The 21,935-nt window shown below is 39.7% G+C and overlaps 1 protein-coding gene across 6 annotated transcripts in view; it reads left to right on the forward strand.

The window, feature by feature from the left end:
• Hbs1l (HBS1 like translational GTPase) overlaps positions 1 to 21,422 on the forward strand; it is a 73,155-nt gene extending 51,733 nt beyond the window's left edge. For all 6 annotated transcript variants that reach the window (XM_038339824.1, XM_038339825.1, XM_038339826.1 and 3 more), the window contains 10 exons: positions 1,779 to 1,925; positions 3,602 to 3,676; positions 5,587 to 5,704; positions 6,159 to 6,227; positions 8,450 to 8,554; positions 12,235 to 12,325; positions 12,654 to 12,762; positions 18,021 to 18,121; positions 20,215 to 20,359; positions 21,071 to 21,422. In XM_038339824.1, the coding sequence (XP_038195752.1) occupies positions 1,779 to 1,925; positions 3,602 to 3,676; positions 5,587 to 5,704; positions 6,159 to 6,227; positions 8,450 to 8,554; positions 12,235 to 12,325; positions 12,654 to 12,762; positions 18,021 to 18,121; positions 20,215 to 20,359; positions 21,071 to 21,082 (972 nt within the window). In that variant the 3' untranslated portion in view covers positions 21,083 to 21,422. The remainder of the gene's footprint in view (positions 1 to 1,778; positions 1,926 to 3,601; positions 3,677 to 5,586; positions 5,705 to 6,158; positions 6,228 to 8,449; positions 8,555 to 12,234; positions 12,326 to 12,653; positions 12,763 to 18,020; positions 18,122 to 20,214; positions 20,360 to 21,070) is intronic.
• Positions 21,423 to 21,935: the final 513 nt, after the last annotated feature.

Below are 21,935 nucleotides of genomic sequence, written 5' to 3' on the forward strand. Positions count from 1 at the left end.
GTATTACCAGCCACAGATGGTTCAGGAGGGGGATATAAGGCATTAATTATTGTAATATGAGTATCTCTGAGGACAGTTGTAACTCTAAGCAAAATCTGTGTAAGGGAAAATGAGCAGCATTCTTCGAAAAATATCCAGAGCAAACATCGACAGAAATAGTTGATAAGAATGGACCTGGAAGAAGAGCAGTGAGACATCTTTTTTCTTTTTTTCTTTTTGCAAAATTTTGTAAGCTATTTCCCCAAGATGGAAGTAGAATTGGATGAAGAATGGCTAAGCCAGGAGTTGTGGGAACCAGAAGGCTGCCAGGGAACATGAACTTTTTCTTTCTGTCTTGTGGATTTGTGTAGGAAAGGAGAAATGTCTACGTCACAGGGTGGAGAACTTTGTGATACAGGATTCTTTCTGCAGCATCTTTCAGCAGCAGCCAGCTCACAAATAATGGCGTGGAAACTTACTCATTATGAAGCTCGGCCTTTAGCTCAGGCTTGTCTCAGCTAGCTCTTATAGCCTGTTTTATATTAATCTTATGTTCTTTTCCTCTTTTACCTCCTGTTTCCTCTCTATGTCTGGCTGGTTGGTGACTTGCCTTCCTTCTCAGAGTTCTCTGTCTGTCCAGAAGTCCCACCTATACCTCCTGCCTGGTTATTGGCTATTTAGCTTTTTATTACACCAGTCACAGAAATGCAACTTCATACAGTGTACACATAACCCACAAGGTTCTGTTTTAGTAGCTGCAGAAGATGAACTGCGACCTTTGGTAATTTATGTCATAATTTTTCTTACTTTAGATAATATTCTCATATCTGAATATCTTTGTAGCATATTTGCTTTTGTAAGATAAATTCTTAAATATGGAATTGATAGGAAGTAAAATGTACACAATTTTATGGCTATTGATACTTTGAAAATGCCCTTTGGAAGGCTGTTTAATCCCATAACAAATGTGTTCAAGAACACTTCCCTGCTGCCTCTAGTGAATCATTTTGTCTTTTAAATCACTAACCTGTGACATCTAAAAATAGGATCTGGGAATATATAGTTTTGATTTTTTTTTAAATGAGGGACTTTATAAATTTAAACTTTTTGGCTATTTGCTTTTTTTTGAGCAAATCTCTGGCTTATATCTTACCTAATTTTCTATAGGACTCTGTATCCCTTTTTTTTCTTCATCTTTTTTTGGTAAAGATGACACTTGAAATTATTGGTCATCTTTATGTCTTAATTTTATGTCCTCTTCCCCCCTTTTGCTAAACATTTAATTTTTATCTAATCAAGTATAGACTTTCTTATTGTTCTTTAGCGTGTGTGTGTGTGTGTGTGTGTGGAGAGAGAGAGAGAGAGAGAGAGAGAGAGAGAGAGAGAGAGAGAGAGAGGGAGAGAGAGAGAGAGAGAGGAGAGACTGTGGTTGGGAGACATCATTTGTATGGAGGTCAGAGAACACCTTGTGGGAATCAGTTCTCTTATGTGACCATGTGGATTGAGGACATTGAACTCATCAGGCTTGGCAGCAAGTAGCTTTACCTACTGAGCCATCTTGCCAACTCTGCTCCTCTTCTTTGTGTCATTATCATTGGAGTCACACAAGTCTGTAATAGGTATTGAATTTCTTAAGCCATCATGGTGTTCCCCCATTTGCTTTGGTGCTTGGTTTCAGGTTTGGGGTCATGTTATAACCTGCTTTGAAATCTGACCAAGTGGTTCATTGAGTAACTTGTCCTTTGCATGAAAGGAGCATGTGGTATTATTTCTAGCTTTGATTCTTTCTCCTTCCTCAGGCTGATGTAGCTGTTTTAGTTGTTGATGCCAGCAGGGGAGAGTTTGAAGCTGGATTTGAGACTGGAGGACAGACGCGGGAGCATGGCCTTTTGGTCCGTTCTCTTGGAGTGACACAGCTTGCTGTGGCCGTCAATAAAATGGATCAGGTAGCTAAAGGACTCTGTGAGAATTTGTTTCAGATGTTGATTAAGATGATATTTTAGTGACTGAAGCGATGACTCTGGGGTTAAGAGCATCTGTTGCTCTTTCAGAGGACCTGGGTTTGTGTCCCAGAACACACATGGTAGCTCACAACCATCTGTAACTCTAGTTCCAGGAAACACTGTCTTCTGGCTTCTACAGCCATTAGACATTCACGTGGTGCATACACATACATGAGGCAAACACTCATGCACATAAAATAAATTAAAAAAAGTCAAATGGGGACTATTCGGCCTATGTAGAGGCCCACAGATATAAGTCAGGGATTTACTTAAGAAATGCAAATAACTTAGTTACCATATCTAGAAGTACAAATTTGCTATCTTTTAATTAATGGAACATGGTGTTATTAATTTTTAAGCAACAGTATCTTACTTTCAAAATGACTTTTGGAAATTAAGACTTTTCAATTACCATTTCATTACACATCCATTGTACATTATATATACATACATTGTACATATAAAAATACAATTTCATTTTTATAGATATGGGTTTTCATTTTTTTCTTCCTCCATCACAACCATTGGATTATAATGTTTTCTTGGATAAAGAAATTTTTATGGCTTTATTGTAGGCTATGTTAATGATATGATTCATTTAAACAATCTAATTTTGAAGGCTTCTAGTTGTTTTATGGATATATATATGAGTGTATATTTTAAAATGGCTTGTTCTCTGGGTCTCAGGCCATATTACTTTTGAAACTTGCCAAATATGATTGAGTGCCTTTGAGAAATGTGCTGATTATTTACTCTTAGCACATGTGGTAATGGTATATTTATGACCCTAAACTGGCAAATCAACTATTATGAAAAAATTATTTTTTAACTTAATATACAGAACATATTTCATTTAACATCATTGTTTTATGTATAGTAATAATATTTAAGTATATTTTTCCTTTTGAAATTATTTGTATAATTTGCTCATTTTCCATTTTGATTACTTAGATATAAAAATATCTATTTTGCTTATTTTTATGTTTAGGTATTTTCTTTATCCTAGCTTCTGATAAATATTCACCAATATTCCTTGGTAGTTTTTCTATAGTTTATTATTACATGTAGTATTAATTTTTCTCTAGCATTTTTGTATGAAAAAATTCAAACGTAGAGAAAACTAGAAAGCTTTTTGATATGTACTTGTATTTTAGCCACTACATAAGATTTAGAACTTTATTGCTCACATTCCTCTTGTGGTATGTATTTCCACATAATTGTAGGCACTGATGTACATAGTAATAAATTCTGCATATAACCTAGAGTTGACTCTCCATACTTGGTTAGTATGATTGGCAGAGGTGGGTGTTAGTCCTTATATTTTAGTATAATGTTTGTTCAAAGCACTATTTAATAAATCAAATTCTCTCCAATTTTGAAATCACTTTTAGCATAACTAGTAGATTCTAACTGTTAGAAATTGTTGGCTTTCTGTTTTAGGAAAAGTTAATCTTAGATTATTAAAAGTTAAATAAAATGTTAATGGTAAGATTTTTTTCTGAAGTTTAAATTTAGCTTATATTTTATATATTTGGCTATGTACATTTTATTATAGAAATTTTGATTTTATGTGTCATATTCTTATGCATAATTCTAAGTATAAATTGAATCTTTGTCAGGTAAATTGGCAACAAGAAAGATTTCAAGAGATTACTGGAAAACTTGGGCATTTTCTTAAGCAAGCAGGCTTTAAGGTATGATAATTTTAAATTAAATTGGCTTGGTTATGTCTCTAAGTTATTTAACTGATATAAGAAAACAAGCTAATATGTTAATATTTTTTTGGTCTTTAAAATTTTTATATATTATAATTTTTAACTAAAATACTTTATCATTTCCTTCACCCTTCTACTCCCTCTACCTCCTCCAATCCCCTCTCCATTCACTCTCAAATCCAAGTCATGGCCTCTTCTTTGGTCAGGTGTTATTGTTTTGAGATATGTGTAATTTTGATATATATGTGTAGATATATAAGTAAAACCTGCTGAGTCCATTTAGTGTTGCTCGTATGTATATGATTCCAGGGCTGTCTCTTTGGTACTGGTTAATCAATTACGGGACTCTTCCTTGAGGAAGACTTCTTTTCCCTCTCAGCATTCCTTAGTTGGCTATTCTTTGTCTAAGGGTGTTAGTGTGGCCATTGGTTTTATCATTGCTTAGGTCTTACTCAGCATACGTATTACTGAGGTCTCATGGATGTCATTTCCCTATCATGTCTAGGAGACAGTCTGCAGCAGACTTCCTGGTCCTCTGGCTCTTTCTTACAGTCTTTCTGTCCCGTCCTCCAACATGTTTCTCGCGCCTTAGGTGTGTGGGATTGTGTTGTAGGTGTGTCAGTTGGCACTTGGCACCCTACAACCATTTCTTCTCTTCATTTGGACCATTTGTAACTTTTATAATGGGCTCTGTCTGCAGCAATGCGAAGCTTCTTTCATGAGTTTGAGAAGCTGCAGTTTTCTAGGGATAAAAGAATAAGTATTTAGGAGATATGTTGGTTTAATTAAAGTGGCAACATTCTCGAAGATTCATAACCTCACTAGCCATGGTGGTTGATAGTTCCAGTAGCAGGCATGATTTCTCTCCTGTTAAGCAGGCCTTGAATGTAGCTGTTGGTTACTGGCGACATGGAAGTACCTCTGTTGCATCTTAATGTAGGGTCATCTTTCCATGCTGCTCATCACAGTGGTTCAGAGGCATCTCAGCTGGATAGGACTGTTGATTGCTCCCCTCCCTTGGGTGCTAGCTAGTTCACAGGGAGGAGGTTTTAAGGACAAATCCAGTTCAATCCCTCTTAGCCCCATGTCTAAGTGTGTGGGTCTTACCTGCAACTTCTGGGAGACAGGTCTGTGGCAGCGGGAACACCCTCTATTGTTTGGGGAATCTCTTGGCCTCCTCTTACCAACACATGAAATGTTTCTTATGTCTAGTACTGGAGTTTTTGTTAGTCTATTGCTCTTAGAGTAGTATTATTACCCAAGTGGCATAATGTCATTAAAACTATACATATACACATACATTTACATATATTATTTGTAATTTTAGAAAAATATAAAATAATATGATACCTCATGGCTTATCTATAAACCCTTAGTGTTATTTATATCCATTCCCATCCTTTCCTTCTGTATTGATACTATCTTGTTAAATATATTTAACTTTATTTTTTCTTTCTCCTCTGGTATATGTATATAATATATTCTTTAACATGCCTGACTTTTAAAAGGTGCATATATTGAGTATTTGGCCTGAGCTTTATGTAAATAAGAGATTTCCTCCCACCTGCCAGCTTAGATAGTAAAGTTCAAGGATGTCATGGAGGCATGTTGGTAGAAAAGAATTTATCCAGCAAAAATCTGCAGTATGCCTACATCAGAGAGTAAATATGCTTTAATGGTTAGAAGAAAAACTTCGAATTCCCTCCAAATTGAAAAACACTGGCTGAGATAACCTCGGGGCTGTGCTTCGCTGACTCCTGTTACCTTTTGACAAGTCTGCTGCTGTTCATTTTGCACACTTGACTCAGTTGTAGTCATGATGAGTCTGCATCCTTTGCTTATGTAATGCGGTAACTAAGTTTCTATTCTATCTCCCATCTTGTTAATAGGAGAGTGATGTAGCTTTCATCCCCACGAGTGGTCTCAGTGGTGAAAATTTAATCACAAGATCACAGTCGCGTGAGCTCACGACGTGGTATAAAGGGTCCTGTTTACTAGAACAGATAGGTAAGGACAGCGCTGCCACGCTGTTTTGATGTGCTATAATCCTGACGAGAGACACAATGTATATGAAAAAACATAGAATTTGTAATCAGGCTCTCAGTTTTGAAATCATGTGTTCTGTTTAAAGTAATTCTCAGTGCTTTGAACCCATGTTATGAGGTTTGAGGCAGCCCTCCCTGTCTGACAGACCAGTTAGAATTAAATGAAGTGATATGTGGGAAATACGGTTTATAAATGTAAAGTATATGAATGACAGTCTTTACTGTTAATATTTATAAAATAATTTTTTCTAGAAGCAGACAATAATGGGCACTCTTGAGATAGTGGGAAAATAATTCCTGTTTTGGGTTTGAAGGTGCTGGGAATCAAAACCAGGCCCGTGTGCAAGCTGTGCTCATCCACCGAGCAATGTCCATATTCCATAGTTTAAATTCAAATGTTTGCAATTTTCTACCAGATTCCTTCAAGCCCCCTCAGCGCTCCATTGACAAGCCTTTTAGATTGTGTGTGTCGGACGTCTTCAAAGGTGAGTGCTGTGCTGTAGAGTGGCTGTGTCGTGCTGCCGTCTATTCTTTGTGTCTCGTTTCCTTGTTATGTTGTCTTTGGGCCCGTCCTCTCTGCGTGAGTGTAGGATGATCATCACGCTGCCACTAATGCCTCACACGGCCCAGTTCTAGAGCCCCGAACACCCTTCAGTTTACACACCACCTCCCGCTCTGCACTCACCTGTCAGGGACAAAGAAACCTAAGCGTTATCTTCCTGTCCGTAAACAAATTGGACAACTCATCATTCCCTATGGCTCACTGTGTAAAGACATCTGCCACCAAGCCTGACAGCCTGAGTCCCGTCCCTTGGTCCCTCATGGCAGAAGGAGACAATCAGCTCCTGACGGTTTTCTTCCGAGCATCACACGCTTGAACTGTGGTGATTTCAATCACTACACTCAGAGACAATAAATATAATTTTGAAATTTATAAAATATATAAATATTTTAAGATCCCATTGGCCCTGTCTCCCCATTTCCATACTTTAGTATCCCTTCCTTTCTTTGCCTGTTTCCTACCCACCTGTGTCAGTCTGATTGAGACAGTATCACATAGACAAAAGGGGAATTCAATATGAGAAATCAGAGCCATTAACTGTGATAAAAGACTAGTGATTAAGAAACTAGGAAATCTATACCCTAGAACTGATGGAGAAGGTGTTGTACTAAGTACCTAAGAATATGTCTAGCTTAAAAATATGTAGAGGACCCTATCCAAAAATCTATGGAAAGGTAATAGAATAAAAGATACAAACTAAGCTGGGCAGTGATGGCGCACGCCTTTAATCCCAGCACTCGAGAAGCAGAGGCAAGTGGATGTCTGTGAGTTCGAGGCCAGTCTGATCTACAAGAGCTAGTTCCAGGACTGGCTCAAAAAAACAAAAAAAAAAAAGATATGAAGTATATGATATTGATAATATAAAGATGTCAGCAGTCTCCTAAGTCCATTATCACAGAAGTGAAGAGTGCATTTGCACTGAAGGAGTTTTACAGATCACTCTGTGCCCACCATGAGGCACCCACTGTATTCCTTCCCTGCTCTGCACTGGTATTCGTTATTACAGTGCTGTCTGCAGTTATTTGGTGAACCCTTGAAGGCAAGCAGAGTCTAGTCCAGTACCTGGCACAGTGCGCGCTTAGTAAATGAGTAAGAAATGAATGTGAGCAGAGGGACGGGATGGAATCGAGATAAGTCAGTCATGATTCGTCTCCAGAGAGGCGGTGCTAGCGGGAACATGGTAGTGCTTTTCAGATGTTATCTCTTAGGAACACCAGAAGCAGTTGCTTTCCTCCTGCTCGCTCTTGGTGCAGCTTCCCAGCTTCTGCCTTGCTTGTTCCTTTTAGCGTGTCCTGAGGTGACACACACTCTCTAGTTCTGACTCCTGCTGTGCTTAAATTTGCATTCTTTTTGATGATGGTTGTTGTCATAGCCATCGTGAGACTTTTTTCTTCCTGGTTTTCTTTGACCCACTTTCTCCTGCCACCTCATTTTTGTGACATGGGTGTGTGGGCTTCATTTTCAGATTCCGAAATAGTGTTCTCATGTCTCCTTTCTCTTTGCACACTTTTCATGAAGGAATGTCCGTAAGTTCCCCTACTGCCCACACTTATGTCTTTACCCTGAGCCTGTTACCTCAGCCTCAGTAGAGACTATAGGTTGGCCACCTGACTCCACAGACATTTGAAGTTAACCAAAGCTATTAATAGCATCTTATTGCTTAGTTCTCTGCCTCCCACCCTCTCTCACCCAGAGCCTTGCATGTGCTTGGCCAGTGAGCTACACCCCAAGGTGCCACCATGAATTCTTAGGTGCACAGTTTTTCTGTTTATTTTAGATCACATTTGTGGCCCTTGAGTTCACTTGCTTCTGTCTTTCTCTTTACTGGGTTAAGTTTCTTATGGAACATGGTCTATTTTCCTTCTCTTACCCCGGAGCTTAGTAGAGTGCCTGCTGTTTACTAATCATTCAGTAGACATTTGGAAAGGAATGAACCTCTTTTTTATAATATGAATAATTTTATTTGTAAGAAGAACTGGAATGTGAAGTGAGTGTGAATATTTAGAAGAGGTATTAAGTTTCCAACATGACATTGGTTGGTGTTTAATTCCTGGCCTTTTGTACCTATGTAGGAAAGCAATGTCACAGTATTACTTTCCAGATGGCATTACTATATGCTTCATATGATGTTGGTATGTTTTTCAGATCAAGGATCTGGCTTTTGTGTGACTGGTAAAATTGAAGCTGGTTATGTCCAAACTGGTGACCGACTGTTAGCAATGCCACCCAATGAAACTTGTACTGCAAAAGGTATGACCAGTGTGCAGCACACTTTTGCCAACAGGTCTTGAGACAGCAGATCTCTTCTTCAGTAGTCTAGTTATAACTCCAGCGTAAATATCCTCTTACTGAAATTGTAACTCACTGTCAAAATGATACTGACTGTTGAACACTAACATGTGAAAACATTAAACGATTTTTCTTCTGTTGTGGCACATGGCTGTGTGTACATCTAACATTCTAATACTGCTAGTATTCTGTTTTGGGCACTGAGTCATAAAATCTGGTATTAAGACTGAGCCAGCTGTATACATACCAGACAGATACTTATACAATTATAATTTGTCAAAGAAATTAAAGAATTTAGCCTGATAGTGTAGCTAGTCAGTAGCAGGCAGCTTGTCACCACGGACTCTACATTTCAGAATCAAATGACAGCTTTGATCACATTTATACCTATACATGATACCCTTTGCTTACCCCTCCCTTTCTGTCTTTAAGGTAAATATAAGAAGACATTAGTAAGAGACCAGCACAGAAAAGCTTAGTATTAAAGAGAAGTAGAGCTAACTTAAGTTGCCACCTCCACTGCTTTTTCAGAGGTGTGCTGTGTGAGTTGATGATTGTTGATAACTATTTCCGTCCAAGTGTAGGCTTTCGTGTGTATATATTCTTATCTAAATTTAGCTTACAAAGTTCTCAGTTCTACTTAACCTTAATCTGACTTCTAGCTAATTCTGTGAGTTCTGGGTAAAATGGAATCTCTTTTATAGTAGAATACTACTATTTATAGTAAGTATGAGCTGAAGTATAACCTTTTGGAAAGGTTAATATTTTAGTACACCCCTCTGTTGCTCTTCATATACTTCGTGTTCATAGTTGTAAAGCATATAGTTGGGAAGTTTATAACTTTGAGTGTACATTTTTAAAACTTTCAGTTTTAAAACTCTGCTGCCACTCTTTGCCCTGTCTTCCTACCCCCCGCTCCCTCAGTGGTAGAGGTTGAATCTAATACTTGTTTGGCAGAAATACTGCTGAGTCACATCCTCCATTCTTAGTGTTTGGATAAGCAGTCTTGCTGTGCAGCTCAGCCTTAAATCTGTGATCTTCCTGCCATAGCCTCTCATGTGCTGAGATTCCTTCCATATGTGAGCCACCATAGGTATTTTAAGAAATTGATAGATAACCTATTTAGGTAATATGTTCAACCTATATTTAAAGGTTATACGGGAATGACAGATTCATGTGATCCTATTCTTCTTGCATGCAAGAGGCCATGGCATAGCCAGTTAGCCGAAAAATAATGTCTACTTTAAGAAGATCCACTTTCTGTAGCTCTGTTGTTTGTTGCTTGTGCAGCTCTCTGCTCCTGCTTTTGAGGGGATTAAGACCTACAGCACTGGCTGCCTGCAGAGGTGACTCAGCTGCTGAAGAGCTGTGTGTAGTTCCTAGAGCCCACATATGGGCTGCCATGGGCATTTGGAATCCCAGTCTGGAGAGGCAGGCAAGCCGGTCTCTGGGTTTCACTGGCAGCCGAACTGCTCAGCGAAGTCGTGCCTTAAAACAAAACAACACAACAGAGTGAGATTGTTGGTGCCTGAGGAACAACACCTGAGCTTGACCTCTGTTCTCCCCGTGAATGTACTCATTTGAATGCACGCATGCACACATGCTCACACACTCACCAAAAACTAAAACACTTTGGAAATACTAATTTCTGTCTGCTAATGAGCTTTTTTTAAAAAGAATAAACTAAAAAATTATTTTAAATAACCAGCAGCTGAGAGTTAAGAACATGATCCCAAAATTACCACAGGCCTTAATATTGAGTCCCTGTGGTCACCCGTGAGAGCTGCACATTCCTTCCTGCTGTGAGCCTGTTCTCCCTATGGAGACTGACTTTCCCCCTGGTCTGCAGTTCAGAGCTCCTGCTCTGAGACTCGCCTTGGTCTCTGGGCAGTCCCAGCCCTTGGCTCTGCCCACTCTTTTCACTAGGTTTGCCAGAGGGAACTGTTTGCTCTCTGCTCTAAATGTGTGAGGTGCACTTATGATGCCGCCATCCCAGAGCGGAGCTGTGTGACTGCCATCGGGAAGCAGCGACTCCAGTGACAGCAGATTTAAGCCTAGTGGCTTGTGCCTATACCCCAGCCTTGGGAGGCTAGGGAGGGAGGACTGCAGTTTTTCCAGGGCCTTTTTACACTACAATGTGAGTTGGTGGCCAGCCTGGGATGTCTGAATAAAGCCCTAAAACACAAATGACAAAAACATGTCAAGTGTTTGGAGTATTCAAAGAATAAAAAAGCAAAGAAAGCCCCTTTTATAATGTCTGACCAAGGAGAAAGCCTGCAGAAAATAGGTATGGGACAAGAATGTGGTTGGGAAGAAGAAACAATGTTATGTATTTTGGAAAATTGGCCATTAAATATGAAAAGCCCTTTAAAAATATTAAGACAAAGACAGTCTCTATTTTATTAGATTAACTACTTCATATTTTCAAGTCCCCATTTCCTAGTAGACACAAATATAGCCATTTTTGATTACATTTAAAAATTAAATGTAATTAGTTGATATTTGACTGATATTTAAATTAGTCAATTTTGGATTTAAATTTACAATTTAAATTACTAATTTTCAAAGCCAAGAATATTGTCCTAAAAGAGCATCTCACATAAGGCCGAAAAATAGGGTTTTATGAAGAAATAAAGGGATTATATTTTATTAAAAATATGTCAGTCCAGAACAGTTCTACCATGACTGGCCTGCACACCATCTTCATTGGAAGGCACAACTTCCAGCAAAAAAAAATAATTTAACCTATAAGTCTATCTCATAAAATGAAATAACATAGGATTTGTTTTCAAAAGCCATGGAATAAGGAAGCTTATTCCTAAATATAGCCCTGAGGATTTGCTCTCAGGACTGTTCTGAGGTGATTGGGTATACCTATATAATATATTAGGAATGTGGTGATTTTTAAGTTAGGCTTTATTGCTGTTTTCTTACTCTGTCTCTCCTGCAGTGAATCATGGTACGCAGACTCTGGGAAGAAGTTGTCTTTGAGCAGGAATAGTTAAGGGCTAGATGAGTGGACTCTCAAAGGCTCTAACTGAACACGGGCTTCATTTAGGTCATTCTCTAATTGAAAACAAAGTTTTCCCAGTATGAGGACACACTTTTAGAATCCCAGAATCTACGAATGAAAAACAGGAGGGTCAAAGAGTACAAAGCCAGCCTAGGATATGCCCTAGGACTTCTTGGGGGGAAAGATGAAAGGAACGGAAGGCAGCTCAAGAGAATAAGATATTTCCAGCCACCTTTGCCAGTCCTATCTTTTATGTTACTAGGCGTAATTAATAATTTGAACTACTTAACTGTCCCTGCACCCATGAATATAGTAGCAGTGTTTGAATGAAGTCTGCTGGGAGACTGTTGCTTAATCGTATAAGTGAGTTTGAAATATCTGATGAAATATTTGATAAACTTGCCCAGCCTGCTGTGGACAAATACCAGCCATTGTGTCTAGGGTGGTGCTCCAGAGCATCAAGTCTAGGGAACTGTGCTTCCTCAGGCTTGGTCCACTTGTCACTCCTAACCCATTCAAATTGAAAACGACAAGTGCAGTGGCGAGCACACAGCACCACACTCCCTGGGCTGTTACGGCTTCGTGCAGAGGGATTTCACTGTGGGCTTTGGTTTTTACTCATTTCCAGGAATCACTCTGCATGATGAACCTGTTGACTGGGCAGCAGCGGGCGATCACGTTAGTCTTACTGTGGTTGGGATGGATATCATCAAAATCAAGTGAGTAAGGAAATGAGTTTAGACAGCCATTGTATCAGACACAGGATACATGTGTCGGAGTGCATGAGCTTTGTGATCCACTAGTTATGTTTTAGCCAGAATTTTATTTGGCCAAACATAATTTTAGCAAATGCCATCTAAAATGGAGTTAATTCATGTTGACACACGCATCATATGCTGAGATGAACGCTGTAATGCATGAAGCTGTGCTTTAGTTTGGGGGTGGGCGGTCCTTAGAACACATTCTTATTTGCTTAATTGTTTTAGTTTCTTTACAAGTGATCTTCTTCATGCTTGTCCATTCATACTCTCTCTCTCTCTGTTATAGTGTTGGCTGCATATTTTGTGGCCCCAAAGAACCTATCAAAGCTTGCACTCGCTTCAGAGCCCGGATCCTCATCTTCAATATTGAAGTTCCTATAACTAAAGGATTTCCTGTAAGTTTCCTGGATGAGATCCTTTCTTCTGTGAACTCAGAAAAGTCCTAAATCACCTTAAAATGTGCCAGTCGTTTTCAAAGCAACATCTTTTCTAATTTAAAAAAATGTTATAATTTAAAAATACTTCTTTTGTTTCTTATTTTCATTCTTTTAAAAAATGTATTCTATTATTTATTTTCTGTGTATGGGTGTTTGTCCACATGTATGTCTGCACACCATGTGTATGCCCGCAGAGCCCAAGAGAGCATCAGATCCCCTGGTACCGAGTTATAGATGATTATGGGAATCAAACCCAGGTCCTCTGGAAAAGCAGCCAGTGTTTTTAACCTGAGGCACCTCTCCAGCCCTTATTTTGATTCTTGAGTCTCAGAACTTTTTCAAGAGAAGATACTTCATAATCAGTTGGTTCAGACTGATAATAACATTTTTTTTTTTTTCTGGGGAAAATGATAGACTTTTTACTGGGTAGTAAAGCTTACGTAGCATTTTTAATTTAGGTTTAATTTCTGTTTTGTTTAATATACTTATTTTTGGTATTTCTAAGTATAAAGGTGATAGATTAGTTTTAAAGGTTAGAAAGTCACACAAATACAGAAAATAAAAGTATTCTGTGTTTGCAAAATCCTTAGATGTCTTCTGTTTTGACTTCATGGTCTTTTCATGCTCGTGCACTGTCCACCTGGCATGTGTGCACAGCGGACTGCAGGTGTGTCCCGGGCTCTGTGGACCCTGCACGATGTGACTGCTCTGCAGGGTGCCGTTGGCCAGCCCACTGCTGCTTCACTGTGGGATGAGGACCTTTTCACGGTGCTTTTTATCCCAGAGAGACGTTACTTGAGGATTTCTTATTTCATGTGTAATTTTCTTCTCGGAGACTTAAGACCACACTCTCCTGTTGTTCCATGCATTTGTAACTTAGCAGACAGGCAGTTCCTTCCCCATCAGATCATGTAGCACAGACACTTGTGACAGCAAGCGTGTGTCTCCGTGGATTTGAACACTTACCCTTTGGAGGTGAAAGTCACTTTTACCATGCAGTGTTCTTGTCTTTATAAATTCAGAAAAGCCTTTCTTACATAAATATACACTATTTGTTTCAAATCAACATCTTATTCTAATCTAGAAAGATATACACCAGAATTTAATAATCACATTTATTTTCTTTTTATTTTGATTCTGAGCCTGGGAGCTTTTTCAGGAGAAAAAAAATGAAGTAAGCAGGAATAGTAATTGAGCTTTCAAGTTTTTAAAGTCCATGATAGTGTTTGAGAAACCAGGAAGAAATTTAATTAGGACATTCAAATTCATTTTATGATTATATATCTATGAGGTCATCATATGTTTTGTGATTGTTATTTCTCTGTCAGTGTAGTCACTTCTTACCTATAGCAGTTTTTAAAAAATAAGCATCAAATGAAGCTTTTCAACTGCTTTACGAGACTGCTGCATATCAGAATGCGATCGGGAAACGTGGTTATATCTATCCACTTGGGTAGAAAGAAATTAACAAAGTCCTTCTTAAACAATTAAAATTACTAGTTAGCAATTCTGATAATAGCACATACAGAGGTAAATGTAAATTTCCCTTAGTTGTTATGACAGCTTTACACTTTTAAAGAAGACATTGTAAGATTGATTAAATTTTAATTCATATTTTAATTATAGTTACATCATTAAGTATGTAACTCAGGATGTTGTCAGTATGGGATAACCATCACTGCTGTCCATCTCAAGAGCACCATCACCCCAAACTAACGCTGCAGCCATTGTTCTGAGTGAACCGAGAAGCACGGCCTATGCAGTGGTTATGTTCTCATTCTCTTAGTGCCCTACAATGTAATAACTTTTTTAATTTTGGAGAAAATCCAGTTTATTTTTCTTATCTGTACCTTTGGTGTCATGTCCATGAGCTCAGAGCCAAAGCCAACATCATGAAGCCTTTGTCTGTTTTCTTTAAGAGCCTTGCAGTTTACCTGATGTTTCATATATGATGTTCCACAAAACTTCGTTGTCGTTCCGTTAAATTTGCTCAACCAGTTTCCTAGCAACATCTGTTGAAAACAAAGCCTGTTATATCCCCAGTAACCAACATAGGCACCTTTATTGAATATCAAATCACATATATTCACTGAAAATTTTAGCAGGCTACTTAAGGAAAATTTTTATTTGTTGCCTAACATTATAACTTAATGAGACACTAGATGATTTGGCTCAATCCCTGCCATCCTTAGATCAGTGTATTTCAGACTTCAGGAGTGTTAAAGGTTTTATTAGAAAGCTGATTGTAAACCTGGTATATGGAACTCCTAATAGGGAAAGACCACACCCAGCACCGTGTTCAACAGATACCTTCTCTGTACATAATTTGTTAATGTTTGTAGCTCATGAGATACACAGGACAGAATTGCCTCACGTCAAGTTTCTCTGCTTAGATGAGTCTACAATAGAGTTTGAGAAATGCTTTGAGTTTTCAGAGTTGTGAGTAAGAGTTCTGGACCTGTGTTAGCATTATCCATATTTTCAGACAGAGTAGAGACTCGCATGAGGTTGTCACCAGGTAAACAATAACAGTGAAGCCAGGACCCAGGCTTTCATCACTTCCGCTGTGAAACGTGATAGTTTCCCATTGGCACAGTGCTGTAGATTTAGATTAGGAATGAGTTTGATTTTTACATATACTATTCATTAAGATATCAAGATATTATATGTAGTAATGAGCAGCGGGCTGGGTCCCACCACCCGGCTCCCACACGGCTAGCTTTGCCCCAGATATAATTACATGGAAACTGTATTCATTTAAACACTGCCTGGCCCATTAGTTTCAGCATCTTATTGGATAATTCTCACATCTTGCTTTAATCCATATTTAATAATCTGTGTAACACCACGAGTGGTGTCTTACCGGGAAAGACTCAGCATGTCTGACCTGGCGGCTGGCTCCATTGCGTCTGTCTCACTGAGGAGAAGCATGGTATCTGCCCGAGGCATCTGCCTCACTCCCAGCATTCCGTTCTGTCTACTCCACCCACTATGTTCTGACCTATCAGGCCAAGCAGTTTCTTTATTAATTAACCAATGAAATCATCAGATAGATAGAAGACACACCTTCATCAATTATACAGTAATTCTCTTGATTGTAAATAGATTGTTTTAGTTAATATATGGTGCTGTGGAGAGAAAAGGAAAAATCAAATGTAGCCCCATATTTCCACAACCCACTTGTTAGTCCTGATGTTACAGCTCAACAAATAGTAGGAGAAACTCAGTGAGGTTCATGTGCCCCTTTTCTTTGATGTGTGGTGGGCCATAAAGACCTTGTTGTGTATGAGGTGAGTGTGGGGAATCTGTCCTGAAGAGGTTTCTTACATACTTACGTTACAGTGAATAGTTTAGGACCTGCAGCCATTGACTATGTAATTGTTCTCACCACTACAGCTGTGACACCCTCTGCTCAGGACTTCCTTATATTGAAATCTTTGCATTTCATATCATTAGTTATCACTGAAAAAGACCAGCTGACCTTTTTGAAGTACTGGAGTGTCAGTGTGCCATTACTGTTGTAGATAGGACTTTTAGAAGCTCCCCAAGTCTAGGTCTGCACATGTGCAGCCCCCAGCACCATCTTCCTTTGGGATAGGAGCCCTGACCTAGTGCATGCTGTGCAGGCACTTTACCTCTGAGCCACAGCCCGGGCTTGCTTTTCTCTTTTCGTCAAGTGCAAACTATTTTGGTTAGAAATTCCAGATAGGAAGTATCTGTTTCTACAACTGAATGGCTCAAACTGATGTTTGCAAACCCTTTAAAGTAGGGCAGCCTCCTGGGAATGTGGTCTGCTGTTCTCATACTGTAGACGTACTGGGAGCACACTCAAGGCTTATGATTTGAATAAGAATATCAGTCTTGGGGCTGGAGAGATGGCTCAGAGGTTAAGAGCACTGACTGCTCTTTCAGAGGTCCTGAGTTCAATTCCCAGCAACCACATGATGGCTCACAACCATCTGTAATGAGATCTGGCGCCCTCTTCTGGCCTACAGACATACATAGAGGCTGAACACTGTGTACATAAATAAATAAATCTTAAAAAAAAAAAAAGAATATCAGTCTGCATTCTGACTTTGATTGCTATCCACCAAAGCTTCTCCTTTTCTTCATAAAAGCCTCTCTTGTAAAACAGAAGATTGCATCCCTCTGATTTCTGGAGGACTCTTGGTAGCTGACATGGGAAGAGACAGCGATTTATAACTTTCACTGATTGAGACGTGAAATTCAAGCTTCTGTGAAGCTCCATGGCCATATTACCTGACAGAACTTTTTGCTCTTTTTTTCATGTGGAAACATAATCGACAGTACTTAGTGTATGATCTGCTGATCAACATCAGGCAGAGCAGCAGTGTTCAGGGTGGGATGGCCATAGCTAGCGTGATGTATCAAATCATCCATGTGCTGGGTACTGTTAATACAAGGTGACATGTGGTCATCCTCTTTGTAGTGTGTGGAGCTTCAGTAAGGGACTTTGCAGGTAGACAGGTCAAGGAGTTTGGCCCAGATAAAAGTGATTTGAATGTATGTCTGTTAGACTTTAAACCCAGTCTAATCTCCTATAGAAATAAAACTACTTCCTATAAAATCTGTCACACAGTGCTTGGTACTCAGGTATGCTTACAAAGGTTGCTGTTTTCCCCTTTATCTCTCTTGGTATATAAGAGCTTTTATTCTTTTTGCCCAAGAGTGGATGTAGTGATCACTGCTGAACATGACAGATCCCCTCCCTCATGATTCATGATGAAACAGTTCACTTGTTGAACTTCTGTGCTTCTGAGCACTTTATCTCTTCCCGTTTATTTCTCATCACAATGCTCTGAAGTCTGTTTTACCACCAAGGAAGCCGACCTACAGACAGATAAAATAAAAGGCTTGGAATTCAGGCTTAGATGCTTTCCCTGCTGCTCCTTATCATGTCACCATGGCTGTAAGTGTTGTAAACAATAGCTGCTTTTTTAGCCCTTGCAATAATCCCAAGGTACTGTTCTCTTCGCCCTTGCAGTGGAGAAGGGAACAGGAAGGCTCTGCAGCCTACTAAAGTTTACCCTGAGTTCAGGGTAAATACGAAGAAGCACCTCATTAGTGGGAGGCTGGGTGGGGGCTGCTGGAGAGCCACAGTGATGGATTGAGTGTAATTAATCGTGTACCGAAAGGAAAGGCTGCAACTGCTATAGCGAATAGTTCTCAGTGTGGCCTTCTTTGGTTTGCTTCAGGTGCTGTTACACTACCAAACCGTCAGCGAGCCTGCTGTGATTAAGCGATTGATCAGTGTCCTAAACAAAAGTACTGGAGAAGTCACAAAGAAAAAGCCTAAGTAAGTGTTTTAATGGAGAAATCATAAACACTAACAATGTAAGCATTATTCCTTACAGATAAGCTCGTGTGTGTACTAAGGTAAATGGAGTCCAGTTTTTCTACCAGTTACCTTTTAGTGACTAGATTGTGTGTGTGTGTGTGTGTGTGTGTGTGTGTGTGTGTGTGTGTTAATAAACATTTAAGGGATGGATAGTTCAGTTGGTAAAGTGGGTGCTTGCTGTTCAAGGATGAGGACCTGAGTGTGATCCTCAGAACCCATGGAAGAAAGCCAGGTGACCTGGTACCCACTTGTAATGGCAGCATCCAGGAGGCAGAGCCAAGTTCACTAAAGTTCACCGGCCTACCAGCCTAGCACAGTTGGCAAGTTCGTTGAGAGCCCATGTCAAAGACTGAGATGAATAGTGCTGAGGAATGTATCCAAGACTGACTGCACCTTCCCATGCCTGAACACCCATGTGTACGTTCACTACACATACATGTGCATCATACAAACACCTACATAAACGTTTAAGCTCTAGTTTAGGAATAAATGTTAGATGTGATTAAAGTTATGTATGATGATGATATGAATTATAAATAAAAATGTAAGTTCAAATGTATATGTATGTTTCAAGCACAGATACTGATGGACCAAAGACAAAAGCAAGTCCTGTGTTCTTAAAGATGAATTTTAACTTGCCTGCCACTTGTTCCAGATTCCAGTGTCATGCTTTTCTCACTTTGTCACCTGCTCAATGAGCTTGTCCCCTAGTCTAAGAAAAAAGATTCTGCATGTTCTCTAGCACCTTCCCTTTTCCAACCTGTGATGTAACTGTTCCTGTCCACATGGTAGGTGATCATGTTGGTTTTTTTCTTGATTATCCTTAGTGTCCAGGGTGAGGTCTGCACAGCTCTTCTTTGCCTGACACAGGAAGTACTGTCTGAGAAACTAAGCATACTGTAAAATAAAATAATGCAAGTGCATATTGCAGCATACAGCTCTAATTCGGTAGAGTTGAAGGCTGTCCTAGTTTGGTTGGCTGCCAGCACTTTGGGGTTTCCCTCATCTTGAGCCCCATGGGGAATCCCACCCAAAATCCCCTTCTTTGCCGTTGAGTATTCTCACCGTTTGCACCTGTGTAAGAGGCCCAGGGTGCCCAATGGGTTAATGGGATGAGTGCCAGCAAAGAGAACTGAAGGCAGTCTGCTCTCCGGGAGGAAAGGACTGCCCACAAGTCTCTTGAAGGAGGCACATTGCTGGAGCCCTTAGCTTCTCACGTCAGTGTTTGCCGTGATGCTCTGGGAAACACCACAGAACTATCAGGATGGCATTGCTCAAGATCCGTATTTTCTAGACTTTGTCATGAGTGTTTTCCCGTGACTTATCCCTTGGCAATCACATGAGTCAGCAAAGGGACACAAAGCTTGCAAGTGGCACAGACAAGATTCTACCCGACTCAGTGGCTTTCATAAATGCTCGTCTCTGTGGATTGTTTGTGTCTGGGTTGTATGACAATTATTTGGAGAACTTTTCAGTTGAAATGGGCCCATCTTATCGTCTTGAATTTTCCCTCCCTGTGCCTGCTGCTGAATCCTAGTGTAATATATGCAGCGTGTATGAAGGCCAAGGTTGACTCACTAGAACTGCGAAAATAAATAACGACATTTTAAAGCGGATTAGATTTAGTTTCCTGATAAACTGTATTATTCCCTTTATGAGATAACTAAACATCTAGATTTCTTCAGGAAATGATTAGAATGGGTGTTGAGCATTTAGGTGATAGGATGTGTTCTCATATTGGTTCACATGCATGCAGGCTCGCACGTGAGTGAGCGCGTGCACACACACACATACACAAGTGCACACACGTACACACCCCTACTTCTACCTGACATCTCCCTAATGGTTCTTAAATCTAGAATTATCCTTGTTCATTTTAACCCAGAAAGTTTCAAAGGCATATCCTTGAATTTAAAGCATACACAACTTTCTCTGCTGGATTGGAAGACTGAGTTGATATGCGGCTTGGGTGTGGACTGCTCACTTCTCAGGGGCTCACTTGTCTGTACTGCGTATCCACCGGTACCTTCTCTTTCCTCCACTCCTAACAGGCTGCTCACCAAGGGCCAGAATGCACTGGTAGAGCTGCAGACGCAGAGACCGGTGGCTCTGGAGCTCTACAAAGACTTCAAGGAGCTGGGGAGGTTTATGCTGCGGTACAGCGGCTCCACCATAGCTGCTGGTGTTGTCACTGAGGTACTGAAGCCACTGACGCTGTCCATAGTTAATCTTGTCTTTTTCACCTTTCCCGGTGATTGCAGAGATCTTATGGCTTAAAGGAACATACGATATTGGAACAAGAAATTAAAATTTATACTACAATAGTCTCTAAATGATGAGAGGAGAAAAGTATTATATATGTGGGGTCAAATAAATTGGGGGTCTTGTTTAGTAGAAGAAACTATTATTTTTCTTTAAATTACTGGCTTTCAGTGTATTTGAAATAATCAAAATTGAATTAATGTAGTTGTAACATTTTCTTAAGCATAACTTTTTTTTTTCGTTATTTGAGACAGGGTTTCTCTGGAAACACTCCCTGGTTATTCTGGAACTTGCTTTGTAGACCAGGCTGGCCTCGGACTCATAGAGATCCGCCTGCCTCTGCCTCCCAAGTGCGGGGATTAAAGTCGTGTGTCACTACCACCGCCTGGTTTATATATGATAAAGTATGTTGACATTTTGAAGGAAATAGCCAGAACTGAACCAGGAAATTTCAGTAATTTGGATTTTCTTCTGTATGCCCATAACTAATATGAATAGTTTATATTAGAAAACAAATGAGTAGCATGACAGGGGAAGGGGAAAACAGTGAGGGGAAAAGAAAAGCTTATTCACTGTCCCTTGCTTTTGTTGTTATTCTTGTAAAGGGTCTGAAATGATAGCGGCACTGTTTTCTTTCTTCTGCAGATAAAAGAGTGACGGGTCCACCATGCTCCAAATGCAGAGACAGTCAGCCATGGAGGCGTCCAGTGGCGCAGCTCTGGAAACACTGCAGTTGAGAATGTTTTGTAGGCGAGAGAAATTAAAGCTATAATTAGCTGCCAAGAAGTATTAATAATCACTCCTGCAAAAGTTTCAAGTTGCCACCTGACAAAGAAAGACCAATATTATACTTCCATTTCAAAAGTTTTTCCCTTTGGGAGGAGGGTAGTAAAATGTATCTGTTTTCCTGAGACTTGTGGGATTATACGAAGATACTTAAATTATCATGAAATGGACTCAACTTCCGGCCAAACTAAAACAGTCTTTGTTTTCTCTTTTCAGTCTCCTGTGAATGTGTTAAGGAAGGGCATCTAACTGGGGCTTTTGATATAGTCAGTCTTTGACCTGGTGCTTTTTCACGTTAACACTAAGAAAAGATTTGCTGATGGTAAATCTACTTACCATCTATTCTGTGTTGAAAATGCGAATGTCCCTCCCGTTCAACAAGTCTACCTTCAGAAGTGTGATATGAGGTGACTGAAAGCTGTTCTTAGGTCACTAAGGTATTATTTAAGTTGACAAACCAGCTAATAAAACGCCTTAGCAAAAACGTGTTGTATTCCTTAAACATTCACGGGGAGTCTACCCTATCACCAGATGAGACCCAGGTGCTGTGTGAGATCTTTTCACCTGAGCATTTTCTGACTGACATGGTTTTGGCTTTTTATGCTAATGGTAAATCAAGCTGAGTCTTAGTCACTTTAACCGTACCGTGGGTTTGCTCTTCTATGGAATTACTGATTACATCTGGTCTTCTCTGCTCCCTATGAAAAAGACTCAGGCTTTTCTT

Source organism: Arvicola amphibius, chromosome 8 (genome assembly GCF_903992535.2).
Source record: "Arvicola amphibius chromosome 8, mArvAmp1.2, whole genome shotgun sequence".
Taxonomy (NCBI): domain Eukaryota; kingdom Metazoa; phylum Chordata; class Mammalia; order Rodentia; family Cricetidae; genus Arvicola; species Arvicola amphibius.